This window comes from Pygocentrus nattereri, chromosome 14 (genome assembly GCF_015220715.1).
Source record: "Pygocentrus nattereri isolate fPygNat1 chromosome 14, fPygNat1.pri, whole genome shotgun sequence".
Classification (NCBI taxonomy): domain Eukaryota; kingdom Metazoa; phylum Chordata; class Actinopteri; order Characiformes; family Serrasalmidae; genus Pygocentrus; species Pygocentrus nattereri.
Window position 1 is genome coordinate 17,887,520 of NC_051224.1, and position 21,054 is coordinate 17,908,573.

Sequence of the window (21,054 nt, forward strand, 5' to 3'; positions counted from 1 at the left end):
GTGATAACCTGAAATCACCTTTGTCCTTAGTTAATTGGTAAAAACTAGAACTTTGAACTTTGAGCAGTAGCCACATTTTGAGTAGGTAAATATTAACGTTAACGTTATCACACATATTGTATCCGCTAGCTGGCTTCCTTATTGCTTCTAATACTTTCCCATGTTGCCCATGTTTTTTTTACCAGCTTTTAACTCAACTGCATGGATGTTGAGCATGATGGAATTTCAAGTTCCTACTTGCCAGTTAAGTTGAACTTTTCGATAAAACTTCCCAGACAAAAATGCAGCACCTATTCAATCAGCTAACGTAGAATCTGATTTGATTTGGTCTTGTAAAAGCCTCACATTAGCTAACATTAAAGAGACATTATAAAGGAGGAGGAGACAGTTCATAAGTTGAGAAATTAACAGGAAAGCTAGACACTCAACATGGTGTCTGTGTCTGGAGAAAGCAACACGATTCAGTTAAAATAGACATTTTAAGGCTAGGAAAGCCAGTCCCTCAATGTGGAGATATACACATGCATAGTAACCTGAAGAGCACCATTAGAGTCAAATGTTACAAAGTAATTGTGCAATGTTTGTCAGATTTTTTAAAATGTTATTTTTAATTTTAGTTTCAAGTTTATAGGTATGGTCTAGGTCTTCCATGCGTTTGATAACCACTGTTTATGATGTTACTTGTTCCTGACAAGGCTGGATTGAGACCCCATGTGCCCCTCAGTGTTGGTGCTCTGAGCACCCCCTAACCTTCAACTCCCACTAGAGTCTGCCTCTACCAGGCACACACACACATTATGTACGTCCACTGCAACCTGTATATTGTAATAGAAACTGGTCAGGTTGACATTTTTTGTAATAATAATTCATGTATCCATCACGGTGAATCCAATTGAACTGACTGAATAATTCAACTTTCCTAGCATTACAAGAGATGGAGCTTTGCTGAATCTAATCAGCCAGATAGTATTATTTAAATATTTAGTAGGCCTGTGTCTGCATGGGAAATAATGTAACAGAGCTTTCTTGCTTTGCATATGAAAGAAAAAAAAAGAATAAAGCAATAAGTCACTTAAGACAAAGCAATACAAAGACTATGTACACATCACTTAGCCAACAGCACCCTTCCCTATAAACCCTATATAAATGAGTCCACCCAACTCAAGATGGCATAAGTTCACAAATCATCCTACACTAGGGCAGACCGCTACAGCAGGCATGGAAATGTTTATAGACTTTTATTTTACCTTTGAGGATGTTGACTTTGACATTTTGACTGAGCCTACTTAATATTTTTATTATTATTGAATTTTGGTCTTGTCTTGGTGTCAGGGAGTGCGACGCTTCCTTCTGAGCTAACTGGAAACTGAACTTTTTTCTATCTTTGTTGATTACTAAGGGGTGGCTGGTAGCCTGGTGGTAAAACCAGTGTGCCATGGACCAGAAGGTTGAGGGTTAAAATCCCATACTGACCTGGCATACCTGGTTATTGTTTCGTGCCAGGTGGCGCTGTGCTGCTCTCCAATTGATACATTCCATCTAGGACCAATAAAGAACATAGCATATCAACAGAATAAAACAGTCTTTTCTCTACATGTTAAAGTCAAATTTGTTCACTGCTCATTGAGGATCTAACTGATCTTTCCATGAGGACTTACCTACGTTTGTAAATGTTTATTGGTTCCAGAATTCACAGATCCATTGAGGGCAGATCTGAATATTATTATTACTATGTTTTTATGTAATAATAAAATTAGATGTATGTTTGGTTTATTTTCAGTTGACTTTAGGTGGTGATTCTGAATACGTTTTAGAAGAACCTCACAATCATTTACTTCTAAAAGTTACAATGCAAAGCTATTAACAGTATTTTTAGGCAATACAGACTGTTTTAATGTTACACTTTAGAAAATATATCATATCATTTATTAATAAATAATTGATAATGAATGTACAATGAACAATGACTGTGCTCACCTCAAATCAAATTTCATTCTCTTAAAAGATACAGCTTTAAAAATATTAATCTTCATTTGAATGTGTAGGTCTGGGCATATCATTGTTTATGTGCCTTGGAGTTATATTGTTAGAAAGTGTTGCTGAGAGTGTTTTTCAATAAAATTCACCAGTTTTCCTGATTCCTGATGTTTTTTTTGTTTATATATATATATATATATATATATATATATATATATACACTGAAGACCCTTTGGCATGCTGTGCCCCAGAGTGTTCACCCGTGTAGGTAGATTTCTGCCCTTGAACATGCTATGAGTAGTAGCAATGAAGACAGCAGTGTAAGTCACTGCTAAGAATGTGGTCTAAACTTCCCCAAAAAATACCAAAGTATCCTGAGTGTGTGTTGGTGTGTGAGTGTGTGCGTGTGAGAGAAACAAAGACAGAGAGGAGATACTTGGCCTTAGTGATTTGTCAGCTGGATGCTAATATGGTAATACGCTAAGGCCTCAGAGTCCAGATTGATGCTAACAGATCAATAACAGGAACACACTGTAACCAGCTTCATTTGAAAAGTTTTTTAAAATGTAGGCCAAATACATCAGTGACAATTCAAATCACATTCAGAACCCTGAGTCACACATTTATGACACTTTGCGTTCATAAATCATCGCAGCAGCCGTGCTACTCCTATCACAGCCACTCAGCTAATGCGCAGTAAATGACTTGCAGAAAGCACAGGGTGTGAAAAGTAATCTTTAAAAGCTGTCAGTTGGACAGGTTCTCATTGGGGGAAAGACGCTTTTTTTAACCCTGATGTATTTTTATTTGAGACAGCACTCTTTTTGAATTGATCTTAACCCAATTCCCTCTGGTTTCTTGGTACTTTCTCATAGGCATATGAAAACTGTCTAGATTGGTATTCAAGACTCGTACGCGATTAGCATTCTGGCCTTTCTTTTCGAGCATGCATGCCTGTGTATGATGATGGCGTCCCATGGATTAATGGTGGAGAGGAACTGACCGTTGTCATGGTGACCAGATAGGCTTCTCCTGGAGGATCAACAGCCTTCTTGAGGCATATTAGCTTGCTTCCACTTCCCATAATTTACTTTTTGCATAATACTTCTTTCTCTTCACTGAGTGCCGGCAAGTGAAATGTATAACCGGATAAAATGCTGGGTATGTGCTCATTATTAGGGCCTCTTACTTTTGCTTTCATTTTACTGTGACATTTCAAGATAATACATGAAAAACTGAATGAGTAATTAGAATAGGAGGAGCCAAAATTTGATTGGCCCTTTATATAATTTGATTGGCCCTTTACATAATTTCTCAAAAATTCTACGTAATTAATAGTAAACAAAGTCATTTAGAGTGGCTTGGTGTCAAATGCTTCATTCTGGAGAAACTTACTGAGTCAGTTTTGTTTACAGTGGTGGTGATAGGAACCAGAGGTCCATCTCTGAAAGCTCTCTCACAGAAAGTTATCACATGAAATGGTTATGAATATGCTACACAATACATTATTTTTGATAGTTTTGTGATAATGTTTTGGCTTAAAATGTATGCTATCCATTCAAGGCAGATAGGCACATGTAGGGTGTTGTAAGGCAAAAAGAAAACTTATTTGTTCATATTTATGGTTATTTCATCAACATTGCATATAAAAACTCAGGCTTGTGTAGGTTCACTGGTAGTTTTGGGTAATAAATAAAATAGCTATATTTGTGTTGTAGACATTATGACACCTGCTTCCTATCACCACCACTGAGAAATCAAGAGTTTGTACATTTCTCTACAATGAATTATTTCATGTCAAACTACTCTGAATGATTCTGTTTACACCTCAAGGACTGAATTATTCAAAATATTTGTTGGAATTCCCTTTTGGGTGCTTCTCTCCCGTCACCCACAACCTCCAAATTCATCATCTGAACTTGCTCAGAATCACTGCAGTCAGTAGAATGGGTCGTAATGAAAAGCCCTGTGACTTAAAGCATCCCACATTTGCCGCAAGTCAATTTATGACAGTTTCTGCCCTGCTAGATGTGACCTGCCCCGGACAACAGCTCAGCCTTTGCGTTTTCTGCTGCATCAGTTGTTACAGGACTCCACACTGCCTCTTGACAACTCCATATTAATGGGAATTTTTTTTATTGCATTTTATAGCAGGGGTGGGGGAAGGCAAGGTGGTAGGGAAGGCAGAATAGCCATGGCTTTGAAATTGGATGGCCAACAATCTCATATAAGTGTAATGGTCAGGTGTCTGTATACTTTTGGCTATACGATGTACATTGTCCATTGGAAAACCTAATGTATTTGTCAAGCCTCCTGCCGAGGACCCCTTCTTTTCGTTTATATTTTTCCTGTGGGATCAGTTGTGTCCATGAACCGTGTAGAGGACTTCATCTCCTATGAGCCATTGGAAGATCATTTGACTCCTCTCACTTCACCATCCACCAATGAACATTCATTTCTACACTTCTCATCACTGGAATTCTGGACTCTCTAGTCATTAGCTAGTCAGTATTTAAGCCTGGGCTTTAGACTAGCAAATTGTGACACACTGCCAACCTTCCTTGGCTATACAAATAAATGTATTATGAACATTTTTGTAAGCGCAGCCTCAGTTCCACAGTACAAACAGTGCTGTCTAAAGTACAGTGTGCATTTTAGCAGGATGTAGAAAGTGAATGTTCTGCTCAGCTAGTGCAGCTCTTTTATTTGTTTTGCAAATGGGTCAATTCTTCCACCCGCTTCTCTGCTGGGAGGACTGGAGAGAAAGAAAGAGAGGGAGAGAGAGATATGAAGTGTGACTCTTCCATGTCTGACCTGGCAGACCCCACCAATCCAGCACAAATAGAGAGAGAGGGGGAGAGATGGAGAGAGAGAGAGAAAGCTGTAGAAAACTGCCTGCAGTCATTCACTCAGCCTAAATAAATCTTAACTTTTAGTACACTATCCTATCGCTGCATCCTAGTATTGTATAACAGAATACAACTGTGAGTACAGCTGCATATAACTGACCCTAACCTAACAACTCCTCTGGAACAAGTGGAAAAAATGTGGAAAAAAATTACCCTGCACCCCCTCAAGATTTATCCAAACTTTTATTGGAGCCAGCCAGGCCTAAATAAGTTCTGCCTGACAAGTTGTGGGCAGTGAAAAGTTCTTTTCCTCACTCCACTTTCACTTTGTAGGTTGTTGGGTTCCAGGGCTGTGATGACGGGTCATATTTTCTCTGCCAGTGACTTAAATTTTTAATACAGGGCATTTTTTTCTAGCAAATAAATATTGCATCACCGATAACTACCAGTGGAGCTCAATTCTGTCAGAGAAGACACTGTGTGTGTGTGTGTGTGTGTGTGTGTGTGTGTGTGTGTGTGTGTGTGTGTGTGTGTGTGTGTGTGTGTGTGTTTGTGTGTGTGTGTGTTTGTGTGTGTGTGCAGGGGTGTGTGTGTGCGTGTGTATGTGTGTGTGTGTATATGTGTGTGTGTGTGTGTGTGTGTGTGTAACCTTCTCACCTGTCCTCTGATCTCACATTATCATGTTTGCTCATCCACACTAACAACTCATTTTAATTAATGGCTGCAAGTCACAGCCTCGTAACCACTCAGCCAGAACAGAGAGAGAGAGAGAGAGAGAGACAAAAGGATAGACAGGGTCAAAAAAGAGACGACAGACACAGAGAGCGAGAGAGAGAGAGGGGGTCAAACAAGAGAGGACTAAGAGTAAGTGTGAGAGAGAAAGAGAGAGAGAAACAGAAAACAGAAAGACACGGTGAAAAAAGAAAGAAAGAGAGAGAGAGAAATGGATAGACAGGGTCAAAAAAGAGAAGACAGACAAAGAGAGAGAGAATGAGAGAGACAGAGAGAGAGAGATAGAGAAACAGATAGCCAGGGTCAAAAAAGGGAAGAGAGAGAGAAAGAGTGGGAGAGAGAGAGAGAAGAGAAAGAGAAACAGATAGCCAGGGTCAAAAAAGGGAGGAGAGAGAGAGAGAGAGAGAGAGAGAGAGAGAGACAAACAGAAGGATAGGCTCAAAAAAGTAAAGATATATATAGAGAGAAACAGACAGACAGGATCAAATAAGAGGACAGAGAGAGAAGGGGAGATAGAAAGAGAGAAATAAAGGGAGAGGGGGAGGGCAAAGATATATGGAGAGAAAGGGAAAAGAGAAAGACAGGAACAAAGAGAGTTGGCAGAGAGAGAGAGAGAAAAAGAGAGAGAGACAGAGAAGCAGCAGAGAGACAAAGAAATGATAGAGAGAATGAAAGGATAGAAAGGGTAGTAAGTGATTTTACAGAGAAAGAGAGGCAACAGAGAGACAAAGGTGGGGAGAGAGAGGTAGAGAAAGAGAAGTAATAGCAAGGAAGAAAGGACAGAGAAAGACAGGGTGAAAGAAAGAGAGACAGAAAAGAAATGTGCGGCAACATCAATCCTTATCCCTTATGCGTGAATGTATAGGCTAATCTATAGGCTGAATGACATCACAACCATGATCTATTGAAAACAGGCTGTTTCCACTTTAACAGTGTTTTCTTTTTTTTGAATGAGGGAATTTTGCCTTTAACAGGCATTTTGGTTGTTCTGTATTGGAAATTCAGTGGCAGCTGGTTTGGGCTATTTTTGCTGCCTCATCCAGCTCAAACAGCTGTTACTTGTCCTCTTTTGCCTAATTCTGTTAGTATTTCTGTGGGATTTGATGGTTGTATCCATGTCTGAAGGCCTTGATTACCAATAAAAGGACTCCTGAATGTCTTAGTGTGTCCTACATTGGACAGTTTCCGTCTTTGTCCACATAATCCTGTAATGAAAGCTAATGTGGTGCTCAGAGTGGAGATGATGATGGGTGAAATGACAGCACTTATGTAGTCTGACTCTTGGCCTGTGTAATGACAGCATTTTTGCGAGACGTGAAGTTTTAAAGAATACATTCAAATTATATTACAAAATATTATTGTATTAGAAGATATTAGTAGAAATGCACAGATCCTATATACGGTATACATTATTGAACGGACCAGATATTGGTCACAAATTCAATATGGTTTACTATTTATGGCGATTATAACATTGTAACAATGCAATTTGTATTAACAATAATTGTACACATGAAGGGGCACCTCTGTGAAAATTAAACTTTCAACCAGTGGTGCATTTGTTGTAAAAATGAGTCCTTGCCTGATGTGGCCACATCAGTCCTAAAAGTGTGATATTCTAGTATAAACCTATCCAATCCCCCTTCTGATGATGTATCTTGATGGTGGGGTTGGGCGTATTGTTTATCTACTAATGCAGACGGAAGCCAGATGGCTAAATTTACTGCTAGACAGCCAAATATCATGTCTATAATCTTTATACTATTTTTTTGCAATAGGGGATTCCCAATGGTTGTATGATGTATTTGCGTAAATTTGCTAGGAATTGTAGTGAGAGAACACTGATGGATGAAAATGGATACAAAACTGTGTATTCTATCAAATTAATGAGACCAAGGGATAAAATACTGCCCTACAGAATGTACATAACCTAATGAATAACACATTAAATGCTAGTTTTAGACCAGAATGCGCCTTTAAGTTATATCCCTCAACCCTGTTACTGAAACCTATGTTACCCTGTGGGAAAATTGCTTCACTCTTGGCCAGGGTCATACTATTTTTATGGGTATATTGTGAGAAAGAGTCTTATTGATTTCCTGTTTATTGTGTAACTTATTGGTTTTCCTCTTCTAGCAGCATGCACAGGGCTTATCAAACAGTGTTAGCCACACATTAGGACATAAGCACATAATTATTAATGTTAAAAATTAGCTAATATTCTAGATGAATGTTTTCACCTGTAATGATCACATACACAGTTGTATGCAAATGTTTGGGTGTCCTGGTCAGATGGCATGGTGACTTTCTAATAAGTCAACACATCCCCTAAAGTAGCCAGGTGCACAAGGTGTACAGAAGTTAAAACCTAGGCTAGGTGCGCAAACTAAACCTGAGCAGGTATACGTGTTGGGGAAGCCAGCAGAAACCACATAGAAAGCACTACAAACATGACTTGGTTAACTATGCAAAAAATTCTAAATGTTATATGCTATGATTGTACTCACAGCTCTAATCATCACCCTGGTTTAAACCAGGCATGAAGCTAAACACCCACAGCTCCAGCTCAGTGTGACTCAGCAGCCCAAATGGCTAAACTGATCTGCTGTTGTGTCGGTTAACAAGAAGCCATCGTTTAAAAAGCTACATATGTGGTTTTCTCAGGGGAATATTAAGAAAGAAACCTACAATGGCTGTAGATTTTATAGAATTAGCTTTATTCAGTTTAACTTGTACACATTGTTCTCTTCTGTGCTGGATATTTTCGAAAAATAATGTAGAGCTGGCGTCACGCTTCCATGACAGCCGGTTTACTGATTGGTTGTGAACATCGTCATGTTAAAGTGACATATTCATTAGTTAACTGTTACTAGTCAAGACATGACTTATGGATTTGTGGTGCAACCAAATTTAGTAAAAGAATAGTTTGTATCTAACTAGTGTGACTAAGGACTCAGTTAAGACTTTACGCCCAAACTTATAAAGTGTATTTTTTGAAAGATGGTGGAACAAAAAAAGCAAAGTGATTTCCTTGACAACATGAAAAAGCAGCAGTATAGCACACAAAGTCTGATAAGTGCATAGCGAGTGAGAGAGCGAGTGAGCGAGAGAAGCTGGGGTTGGCTTGAAAAGACTGTTTATTAGCAAAAACATTCAATCCAGGTTTGATTTGCCACCAACTGCCAAGCTAATTAGATCTGCTTGTGGATCATTCTCAGGATCGCTAGGAGGGAGGAAGGAGAACAGAGAAAGGAAAGCGAGAGTGTGGATAGAGCAGAAGGGAGTGATGGGGAGAGAGAGGGAGAGATGGAGGAGCGATCTCTTGTTTAGTTTAATTAAAATGGTGTATAGTGAGCACTAGGGGCAGACAACATGGCAACCACCTCTCCCTACCTGCTGTGAGTATAAGTGTTGGGCTTGTCTGGAAAACAGAGGAAACCAGGGTGACCTGCAATAAAATGATCCTGACTTTGTAAAGCGTTTATGTCTTCAATTTATGATTGATATATAAGAAGAGACAGTTTGACTTTGGAAGGGAAGAGAACTCTCAGAATGTGGGAGATCTGGGCAGCTTCTGCTTGGGTTAAAAGACCAGACACTTTGATGAAAAGTGATGGGTCTGAGGAGATGGGGCGGTAAAGGGGGCCAGAAACTTCATTATGGGAAATGTGAGGTAAAGATATACATTTATGAGATGTTAGAGCTTCAAGCAAAGTTTATATTTAAAATGGAAAGAGCTGAAGCATGTCCTTTTGTTTACTGAAGTTAAGATTAAAGTTTAGACAGCGCTTAAGATGTCAACTACTTCCTTGAAAATAAATTCTTACTAAATCACAATGTAATTTATGTTTATTCGTATTTATTATGATAATATATGGTCACACTTTATTTAGATGGTCCCCCATAGATGATCTACAGATATCAACAACATCATGGTTGGACTAGGTTTAGGAATAGTTGTAGGCTTTGCATTAGGGTTAGGGTTAGTTTTAATAGAATCTTTCACATTCAACTTCAGGTTCAGTTGCATTTAATAGATATTTAATTGAATGTTACTTAAAGATATAGCATCTACAAAGCATCTATAGTAGACCATCCAAATAAAGTGTTACCCAATATTACAAAAAAACAAGCTAGTGTTACAAGCAAAATCACACTTATTCACCAAATATATGGATTTAAATCATGTGTTTAGGTGATATTTGCACTGTGATACATATGGGACATTTTAATGTTGCATAATACTCTTATTTATTTACTTACTTACTTACCTACTGGCATTTTTGGATGTATTTTTATCACATATAACACATATTGGACATATAACCCCACATCATGGCATCATATAAAATGAGTGTGTGTGCTCTGTATTTTGCTGTTGTTGGAACAAAACCTCATATCTCCAAAATGGTAACTTCATAGTAGAAGAAGTCCTACTTTATTTTTAACGTAAGTCAATGGAACCAGATGTCCTTCCAAGTCATTTTGGGTCATTTCTTTTGGTCCATCCATCATGAAATTATAGAGGGAAACATGTACTTTCAAAGTATGTCAAAAATTGAAAAATATAGATGCAAGGTTTTGTTTTGACCGCAGCAATTTGCATGGTAGTGTGTGTGTGGATTTTCTTGTGAATATATATATTATTAAATGTTCTCACCATATTCCAAAATTGCAGAAGAATATATTTTAAGATGATTTTAATACAGTCACTGTGCAGTATAGATACTATGACTCTCATTGTGCAGGTGTGTATGTGTGTGACTATGTTCATGTGTAAATGTATGTTTATACATAGAAGTGTATTTGTGCTTGTTTTTCTCTGTGTATATAAGTTTGCGTGTGTGTATAGGAGTGTGTACCTACGTGTGTGTCATGTGTGCCATTGCTTACCCTGTGTGTGTGTGTGTGTGTGTGTGTGTGAGTGTGTGTGTGTGTGTGTGTGTGTGTGTGTGTGTGTGTGTGTGTGTGTGTGTGTGTATATGTGTAAGAGCTGTAATGGACCTGCTGGGTGGAGAATGGAGAGTTGTTTCTCAGTCAGTTTGATGGCCCCTGGGCGGTAATGGCAATTACTCAGCAGAGGAAGAGGACACTTTACTCTGTCACAATCCAACCAGCGGCTAGAGAGAGAGAGACACAGAGAGAGAGAGCGAGAGAGAGAGAGACAGAGAGAGAGAGACAAACAGAAAGATAGGGCCAAAAAAGAATATATATATATATATATATATATATATATATATATATATATATATATATATATAGAGAGAGAGAGAGAGAGAGAGAGACAGAGAGAGAGGAAAAGGAGGAAGAACAGGCAGTTAGAAAGGCAGAATGAGAGAAAGCGAATGAGAAGTAGGGGGTGGGGAGCAGAGGCCAGTCATAACTGCATATTGTGTAACAGATTCTGACCAATCCCAGCGGAACGATTTAATGCGCTTTCTAATTGGCTAATTTTCAGCTGTAATTTTCATTCACACTCAGTCAGCCCTAGAGTCTGATTTACTTGTTACCACACTTATTATTTGGCCAGCAGATTTAATGTGTTAGTGTCGGGTTCACTGCATTTGTTTTTACTGTTATGCCCTTATTGTAATTAGCAGATGGTGTTTTGCTGCCAGGTGGTGGGTTTTTTGAAGTACAAAATGGGGGTGGGGGGGATTTATTACATCTATTTGTGTATTTTGTGTCTTGTGTGAAGAAAGGTACCGGTGTTTGTGAGCTGGCAGCCTCTAGAGGCCACTGTAAAACAGGTCATTGCTTTTGAGGGCACGCTAAAACTTGATACTCAGCCTGTGCCTCAGAATCATTGACGGTGTGTGTGTCTGTTTGTGTTTGTGTGTCTGTGTGTGTGTGTGTGTGTGTGTGTGTGTGTGTTCCATCTTTTCATTTTAGATCTTTTAGGTTCCATATGTTGTATCCAGTGTTCTGTAGTGCACTCATGTTCTATTAACATGCTAGTAACATTAATGTTCTAGCATGTGTCAGTACTTTAGAAAACACAGGTGTATTATAGCAACCATTGGTATAGCACCTGTGTTGCACCAGTTCTAGAATCTGTTCTAGAATACTCTGGTGTTACTCAGGTGTTCTGCTCTCTTTAAAAAGTTGCTTCTGAAGCAAAAACAATTATATAGAACCATGAACACTCAAAGAACCATATGCATGCTTAAAGGGTTCTTTGCCAGGTAAAATGGGTCCTCAGACTGATGGAGAATGTGTTGTGTATAGTTCTATAATAGCACCAAAAGTATTCTTCTATATAGCACCCTTTTCAGAAAGGTTCTGTATAGAACCATATACAACACATTATACATCAATCTGAAGCACCATTTCACCATGCAAATAATCCTTTAAGCATGCAAAGGGTTCTTTGAGTGTTCATTGGTTTACATAGAACCATTGTCTTTGCTAAAGAACCATCTGTTTCGAGTCTAGAGTCTACCATTGTTCTGAAATGCTCAGATGTTCTATAGTATATGAATGTTCTGGAATGCCCCCACATTCTATAATGAGCTAATGTTCTAGAAATCGCTCATGTTCTAGAATGCACCAGTGTTCTTGATTGCACCTTTGCTACTGGGAGCATCAGTATTCTAGAATGTGCCAATGTTATGGAATGCATGTGTGTATTGGAATGCACCCATATTCTATACTGAACAGCAGAGCATTCTAAAACACATCTTCAGTATAGAACGCAGGCCTATGTCTGATGCAATTGTGGTTTAGAGTGTACCTATAATCTAGAATACACAAATCTTATGGAATGCACCAGTGTTCTACAATGGGTTAATGCTCCAGAATGCTGGTGGAATGCTGGTGTTCCACAATTTCTCAGATAATTGCTGACTGTTATGTGTTGTGTATTTTCCATATTTTCTTGGAATCCTGAATTCCTGACATGTCACCAGAATCAATGGGCATGAAAACAGGCTTGTTGTTTTAATCTTTTGAGATAGCTCAGAGTTTATAGCTGTAGTAAAAAGATAAAAGACAGTGATTTACAACAGAACAGACAGTGTGATCACACAGCTTGCACGTAACAAGCTACAGTTCTCATCTGTAAGGCACTTAGTTACACAGTCCCCCTCCCACCTCTCTGTCAAAGTGTCTAACTAACCCATTCCCACTCTGTTTCATATCTACTGTGTGAGTTTGTTTTGCATTAGTTTTGCCTGTGAGGCTAATGTTCTCAAAGCTCCATAGTGTAAATACTGTACATCACCTGTGTTTTTGGATGCTAGCTGGCACTGCCTCTTTCTCTTTGCACTCTTTCTTTTTTCAGACCACATGGGTTACCTTGGTCAGATCATGCAAATTAGCCATGCCCCAGCCAATGAACGAGATTCATTTAGTCTCAGCTTTGTTTATCATTCCTTTAATAGTTTTGTTTCCCTTCCAAACATGACTAAGAGAGTGAGTGTGTGCCAGCTAGATCTGGATAGGTTTAGAGATAAAGAGAGGGCATGAGCGAGGGAGAGAAAGAGAGAGAAAGAGAGCTGTGGCCAAACACCTTATTGCTAATAATGCTACATACCTTTGTTTCATATGCAGATTTGGGTAAGATACTTTGCTTATTGTTAACATGGCCCAGCATTTAGCTCACATGCAAAGAGACATAGCTTGAAATGGCAGAGGTAACAACCACCTAACAGATAGAAAAATTAGCTTAAATCCCTTAAGCTCACTTTGGAGATGGGGAGATGTCCACTTCACCAGCCATACATGGATCCAAACTCTCCCTCTTCAATGACTGTGTTTACATGCAAAGATGTTTGCCAGTATGATTGAATACATTTCAATTATAGATCAATACCGAGGTGTTTATGTGCTCAGTCTACTCACCTGATCTCATCTGATGGAAAATCTCTGTTTCCATGCTCACTACAAGTAATCTGATCCAAAATTATGCACATGCTTAGAGTACCACTTAGTGTAGTTGTTACCATGACAACAAGCATCACGTGAACCAGTCAGAGTGAGACGAGCAGCAGTGAGCAGTGCTTGTTTTTAATTACTTTAAAATTATGTCAGACTCAGGAAAACGTCCTTCACATGTCCTTGTTAAAGAAGGCCGAGAGGAAGACTCGAGACACATAAGATCGATGTCCATCTCACCGCCATCTTTTAAAGATTAGGGCATAAACTTTATTTCCTCTGCAGACCAATTACTCCTCCACCATGCTGAATGTTATTAACTTTCACTATGACGCGATGCACATGCAGAACATAATTAAACTTTCTGATTGGGAATGTAATCAGATTCAGCCGTTTACATGGCTATCATTATTCTTTTTAATGGATAATTTACAGGATTGCTCACCTTGTTCAATTGTGTAGAAACTGTGTTCTCCAGTGTGGTGTTTACATGAACATGTTCTATTCTGACTGAGCTATTATAGTATTACAGTGACAACATTCCACACAGACAGCCAACAATGTCTTAGTCATGATGATTACAGAGTTACAGGGCAAAAATAATTATAATAGGCAATGCCAGTGGATTGGTCACTAGGGGGCCTGCAGAAAGAGGATACAATGGCATGGGGGTTTTCCTAAGGGAAACGGTGAGGATAAGCAGAGAAGAACGTGCTAAAAACAGTGCAGAAATTGAGAGCTCAGGTGGAGCATAAGCTTGTAGTCTTTTAGTAACTTATCTAGTATTTTAAGAAATGAAATGTTATGCTGAACAATTCATCTTAATGATACTACCACATAATCATGCACTCTTGCTACCCTGGGTGAGATACATCTTCATTGCTAATGAAAGCATGGATACTAACACCATTCATCAAGCTAATTTTAAAGTAGAGTCAATGTCACAGTTTCAGCATGTTTCTTTTGTCCCTGTGCATGTGTGTGTGTGTGTGTGTGTGCGTGTGTGCATGTGTGTGTTAAAACTCAAAATTCAATGCTAACAGTATTAACCACAGGGTCACTCAATTTAGCCTCTCTTCAAGCTCTCCATTACGCCATTATGTGTTTAAAGCACCAATCTTCCTTCATAAACTGCCTACTGGTTTCACATTTAATACTGCATTATTGAAATAATATGTGAATTATTCATCAAATGGTAAATTCCTAAGTGCCCTGGGCCGACTGTGGAAGAATGAGACTATTGCGCAAGGGCTACGGCAGCGGTGAAACAGCCAATAGAGTTTATCCAGATCTCCACAGAGGCTACCTTAATAAATGAAATGATATGACTCATAGTAAGTAAGATTAAAGATCTTTGCTGCAGGACTGTGACCTTGCTGTTCTCTATATTGGCCTACAACAGATTAAAGATACACTAGGGCTGCACAACTATTGTGTGCTAATTTGTTTTGTATTATTGTCCTCTGAAATATTGATACAGCAGGAGGCTGTAAAAGGTAAATAAGCATTGTCCAGTGTCAGATGTTCCTGTTGGGGGTTTGTGGTTTTGTAGTTTTGTAAAATTAGTGCTTTCATTATAGAGTAAAAACCAATTGTAGTGAAAATAATATTGGCCAATATTTAATCACAGTGTTCACCACTGTGTTTTTAAAATATTAAAGAGGCATATTGCACTCATTATAAAAATTCATATAACAGTAATATGAGCATGAATGCAGTAAGTCCAATGCAATATCTTATGTATAAAGTAGAAGGAATGAATTGCAAACATGTTGCTCCTTTAAATTTCATAGAGTTCTAGATATTAGTTCTAGGTAGAAATTAACTTCTTCTTTCAGCTGCTCCCTTTAGGGGTCGCCACAGCGGATCATCTGCCTCCATCTTGCCCTATCCATTGCCTCCTCTACTTTCACATCTAGGTAGAAATGAACAAAACTGCTAAAATGCATTCGCACTGCAGGTAAAACTGCATCAGGCTGATTTTTTTCTTCAAATGTGAAACAGATTAGATCTGAATCTGATCATTCTTGCATATGTGAATTCTACTTTGGGCTAGTTTTAACATAATTAAGGTTAACATAAGGTTAACATAATTAACATTTTGTAGCAGTGTCACAGTTTTAAAGTGACTCTTTCAGTAAAAAGCCCTGGCATAGAGCTGCTGCTGTTTTCCATGTCTGAATTTAGCCTGCTTAGATTACAGCTTCTATTCAAGGTACTCTATATGGTGAAAAGCCTGTGGATACCTGAGCACCACACCTGTATAAACTTATTGGATGTTCAATTCCAAAACCATGTGCATTAATATATACTTGACCTGCTGCTGTGATGCCCTCCGCTTTTTGGGGAAGGCTTTCCAAAAGATTTTAGAGTGTATCTGTGAGAATTTGTGCTTATTCTTTCCAAGGCGCATTTGTGATGTCTTGTACAGATGGCCCACAAATTAATGTTCCAGTTTATACCAAAGTGCAGTTGAGGTCAGAGCTCTGCGAAGACCACTGGAGTTCCTCCACACCAAAGTCATCAACTCATGTCTTTATGGAGCTCTCTGTTCTCCTGGCTTCCTCCAAACTTAGATTCGCCCACCAGGCTGCCAATAAGGAGTCCAGTGTGCTTTCCACCCCTTTAGCCAACTTTTGGCATTGCACATAGTGGCCTTAGGCTTGTGTGCTTCTTCAGCCATTGAAAATCATTTCACTCTCTACTCCCTACTGCTCTGTAAATTTGTGTGGTTGCTGATTTGTTGCTGAGCTGTTGTTCCTGGATGCTTCCGTTTTACAGCAATAACACTTACAGTTGGCCAGGGCAGATCTAGCTGGGCTGGAATTTAAATGACTGATGTGTGGCAAGGGTGACATCCTATAACAGTGCCACTGAACTTCTTAATATCAACCATTTTCTGTGGAGATTGCTTATCTATGTACTTGATTTTATACATTTGTAAGTGTGTGTGAGTGGGTCTGAAACACTTCAACTCAACAATCAGGAGTGGTGTCCACATACATTTGTCTATATAGTGTAACTAGAACTTGCAGAAGGCTTAGAGTGACATTTTTTCTTGCAAAATTGGTCCCATCCACTTGAAATCAAAGCATAATTGGTTAATTTCACTTACCAATTATGTTGGCAGTTAATCTAACATGTGAAGCCTTTAGTACAAGGGGGCACTTCTCAGTGCAGGAACATGTTACAATGAAAAGTGAAAAGAAGTGCTCTTGAGAGAGGTGGAAAAGGCATCATCTAAACACTTCGTAATTGCTAAGTTTGCCCTGCCATTGTAATCCTAAACTCATATATTCCTGTTCATGAGGCTGAGCGCTTGAGGCAAGTATGAGTAATAAAATAAATGTACTGTAAACAAAAATCAAGCCCCACAGAGTTAATTTAATACAAAATGTATTATGATGTAGAGTGGTAATATCCTCTTGCAGTTGGGTTATTGCTAATATCCTGTTGTAATCAGGTCTACTGTGCTTACAGATGGTATGTTTCACTGTGACTGCACCACATGATCGGTGCAGAAGTGACAGAATGGAATAAGGAGGGAAGAGTGATCCAGATCAGGCCACTGTGAAGCCTGTGTGTGTATGTGTGAGCGGTTTGGTGATGTGCCATGCTGGAGTGGTGTGGTTATTCTCCAGACGTTTCTCTAATCCAGCCCTCAGGCTCTGAGAGAAGAGATTTCCTGTTCTTCCCAGGCTCCATCCCAAACTGCTCAAACCAGAACATGTCCAGAAATGTTTGATTAGCATTTTATTCCGACAGAAATGCTATTACTGTACTGACAGAATTCAATGAACCTTTAGGCCGGCTGGGGCTAAAATCATCTACTGGAAAATCCATGAGACACATACTATGATCTGGTGCAGACATGTGGCTCTGACCTTGAGGGTTTTCTGTTGTTTTAGAACCCCAAATGTGTCTTTTCACATTCAGTTATCATACACTTGTTGTTTAAACGCGCTAGAATTTGCAGCCTGAGACTCCTTAAATCATATATGAACTGAAGAAGTGCTTGAGTGCGGGTTTCATCTCTAATTCATATTATTGACTGAGCAATATTTTATTCCTTGGCATGTGACATAAAAGGAAGAATGAAAGAGATTTGACTTATGTTCTTTCAGCTAGCGAGAGAATGAGCGTGAGTGTGTGTTTGATTGATGGGATTAACTGTGGTTGATGTTTCTTTTGCAGCTAACGCTGGCGCCTGCTTTCCGAAGCAAGGTAAACTGCACCCGGCCAATCAAACCCACCGTCCGTTCAGTCTAGTCCGTCATTGGCCAATCAGAGTCGTTCTCTGGCCAGTCCCACATGTCATTGACGTTCGCCGAACACAGTCTCGTTTCGTCATACACTGTCTTCTGTGTGTGTGAGTGTGTGTGTGTGTGTCTTGCTTGAAATTAAGCAGGGTCGTTAAGGGGCGCTGAATGCTGTGAGTGTGGCATGTTTCACAGCAGCGAACACTGGGTCATAAATTACTGGCCTAAATGGTGGCAGGGGGGCTGCGGTTGGCTGCAGTTTTTCTCTATGGGAAAAATAAATGATGTCTTATAAACTCACCTATTCTTAACTACTGAACTACATTGTGAACAAAATATTATATACCAGGGATGCACCACAATTTCATCCAATATATAATTAGTCAGTCTAAAGTGAAAACACAAAGACAACAATTAAATAGACCTACAATGAAGTGTCAATGTCCAAAACTTTACAATATAATATAGAAAAGGAGTGATTTAAAAAAACTGTTTGTTCCTTCACTTTTGGCTCAAGCACATTCCAACTAAGAAATAGCCAAATGAACATTTTCATTTTTCATGAATGGGACAGGGACAAAATTGCATATAATAAAGTAAAAAATTACTATTACAATTCATTACTTTAGAAGACCAACTGTTCTCTGTTGCTGAGGCTGTTGGAATTCTTGACACACAATGCAATCAATTTAATATTTTTTATTTTAAGTGAGCTGTTTTTATTTTGTATTGTATTTAATTTGGATTTTATATTCTGCATAGCAAAAATGGTATATTAAAATGATCTTAAATATAGTCAATAAATCTAATATTACTCCTGCTGAGATTGTTGTAAACTTAATTTACATTTATTTATCTTACACTTGACATCATTTTTGGCAGTGCAGTTTTGGCTTTAGCCAAGAATTTTAATGTCTGCTGTATGTGTATTCCCCTTGAATGTCATTGGACCCTTGGTCATTAACCCCTTACATGGCCAGGGCCTGCTGGCAGGCCCAAAGTTGAATGACACATTTCTATAACTTAAGAATAGCTCAAGTAGCATTGAAATCCCTGTAGTTACTGAATAATAAGCCTTAGTATGTAATAGGCCTGGAATTTTAGAGGTTAAACCCCTTCATGCCCCCGCATTGACACAAGTCCCGCTCTGAGGGCAGATTTGACTTTTTATTAAGAGCACAATATATTTGATTTAGTTGCTTTGAGTAGTCAAATAGGAATGTTGCTATATTACATGCTATATGCAAACTAACACTCTTGTACACTTAATCAACATCAGTTGTTTGAATGAAATTGACATTTGTTATATGAAAGTAAGGCTGTTGCAATAGTTATATATATTATATATTATACTTATGCTTAACAAAGTTTTACAAACATTTTTTTGTATGATGTCGTAATGCTCTTAATTGCACACAGAGTTATTTTGGGAGAAATGTGTGTAAGAAAAACACTGGCGCTGTAACAGGTCAGTTAACCTCAGACTGCAATGGATGAGGGTGAATCAAAAACGCCATTCATTTTTCCCACAGACAGAAACGGTGTCAACCTACAAAATGTTGAGGAGTGATCAGAGGTCTATAGGGAAAGACAAGATTCAGGGAAGGAAGAAAGAGTGAGTGAGAGAAAGAACGAAGTGGGTGAAAAACAATGTAGAAGTTTATTTAAGTGGAGACTGAGTGCAGAATTTGAGTCATTTTTATGGGATTTATGTGTAAAACTCAGATGTGTGTAGAAAAGCTGTGCGACTGCGTCTTTGGTCGTCTTTTTTGTAACGCTCTGCCTTCAACAGTTTTGTTGAAAAATATATGTCTGTGTGTGTATGTGTGTGTGTGTGTGTGTGTGTGCATGTCGAGAAAGCAATAAACAGCACTTCAAATGACAAACAGGCAAAACGAAATGGAATCTCCTGGCGGGGAAATTCGGCTCCATTCTTTGCTTTCATGTGAAGCATGGCTCTTTACTTTTTTACTTTGCCTTTTCTCTTTTTTCGCTCAAACCTGAGATCAATAACTCTGCAGGAGGTGTGCACACAAACCCTCGTCTAACAGCTCATCTCATCTCTCTCTCTCTTTCTCTCTCTCTCTCCCTCTCTCTCTCTCTTTCACTCATTTTCTGCCTTTGTCCTCTACTCTCTTCTCTGTCTGTGTGTTTGAATGCATCTGCATACCTGCATGTGTGGGTGATTGTGTGCATGATTGAATGATTATATGTGTAGCACAGCAGGGTAGCATGACGGAATAATTGCTGTATGTGTGTAACATATAAAGCCTGACCAATATGAAAGTTTTGCAGTCGATACCAGTTTAAAGTGGCTAAACATTCAGATAATCTATATTTTACTATCTGATATGTTTGTTGGTTCACATTTATCACACTTCATAAACTAAATTGCGTAATAGAAAGTCGCAGATTTAAATAATATACTGTAGTCCTGGAGGGAGAGCTACCCAGAATACTCAGCGTTTTTGGTTTCTGTTTATTACCTCCCATTTTTTTGTTTTTACTCAATATGAAGCCTGTATTTTTGAGTAGTTATAAATGTGCTTATAACCTTTTGAAATGTAGTAACTTTAGAATTTAGATAAGTCATAAGGCTGTAATAATGTACTACAATTCATTCTTTGATGATTTATAAACATGTTGTAACACAGTCACTGTTCATTATTAAGCCTTTTAGAGAGATGACATGCAAATAATTATGAAGCACCTATAATACTTAACAATTATAACATGAACATTTAAAATACCATCACTGAGTGCTTCCAGTAAAAAGATTAATATTTTAATTTAGTCACATTTGATTGTTGTAGTGTTTATGGGTGTCTTTGTGCATACTCTACTGTACTGTATATGTTTTATTATTCCAAAATCACCTGTGAGAGCTTCCTGCCTTGCATGGTTAATTAGGTGTGACTTATGCATTCTGGTCATGTTAGACACTGCAGGGCAAACAAAAGCACAACATCATTGTGTTTGCTAGTTGTTTTTTTTTTTAGAACTTAAATAGTTTCCATTGCAATAATCTGCCTGTGCTTTGTAATAAGTTTATAGTACCTTGAGTAATGGCATTTATAATATTTTAAAACCTGTTAATATGAATTATAGGTGCTTTTTAGCTACTATTCATTTAAAAGACTTTAAAAGGCATTATTAGCATTTATAAATGTGCTTGTTACCAAGTTACAAAGCGTTATAAGGGCATTTATAATGACTTATGAATATGGATGTCGTAGAAAGTGTTGAAAAGTTTTTGCATTTTTGTTATACTTACCATGGTGATGTTTTGTATTCACCAGTCCAGCCGGCTGTCATTAATTAAACTGGGGGTCACACAATGAGCTTCCTAGTTCCACAAATGA

General features: G+C 38.4%; 1 protein-coding gene across 15 annotated transcripts in view; it reads left to right on the forward strand.

The window, feature by feature from the left end:
* Positions 1-21,054, forward strand: part of si:ch211-278a6.1 (SRC kinase signaling inhibitor 1) — a 244,733-nt gene that overhangs the window by 100,811 nt on the left and 122,868 nt on the right. For 12 of the 15 annotated variants that reach the window (XM_037544604.1, XM_037544606.1, XM_037544611.1 and 9 more), the window contains one exon: positions 17,628-17,657. The exons of the other annotated variants lie outside the window; for them this stretch is intronic. In XM_037544604.1, the coding sequence (XP_037400501.1) occupies positions 17,628-17,657 (30 nt within the window). The remainder of the gene's footprint in view (positions 1-17,627; positions 17,658-21,054) is intronic. 15 annotated transcript variants of the gene reach the window in all.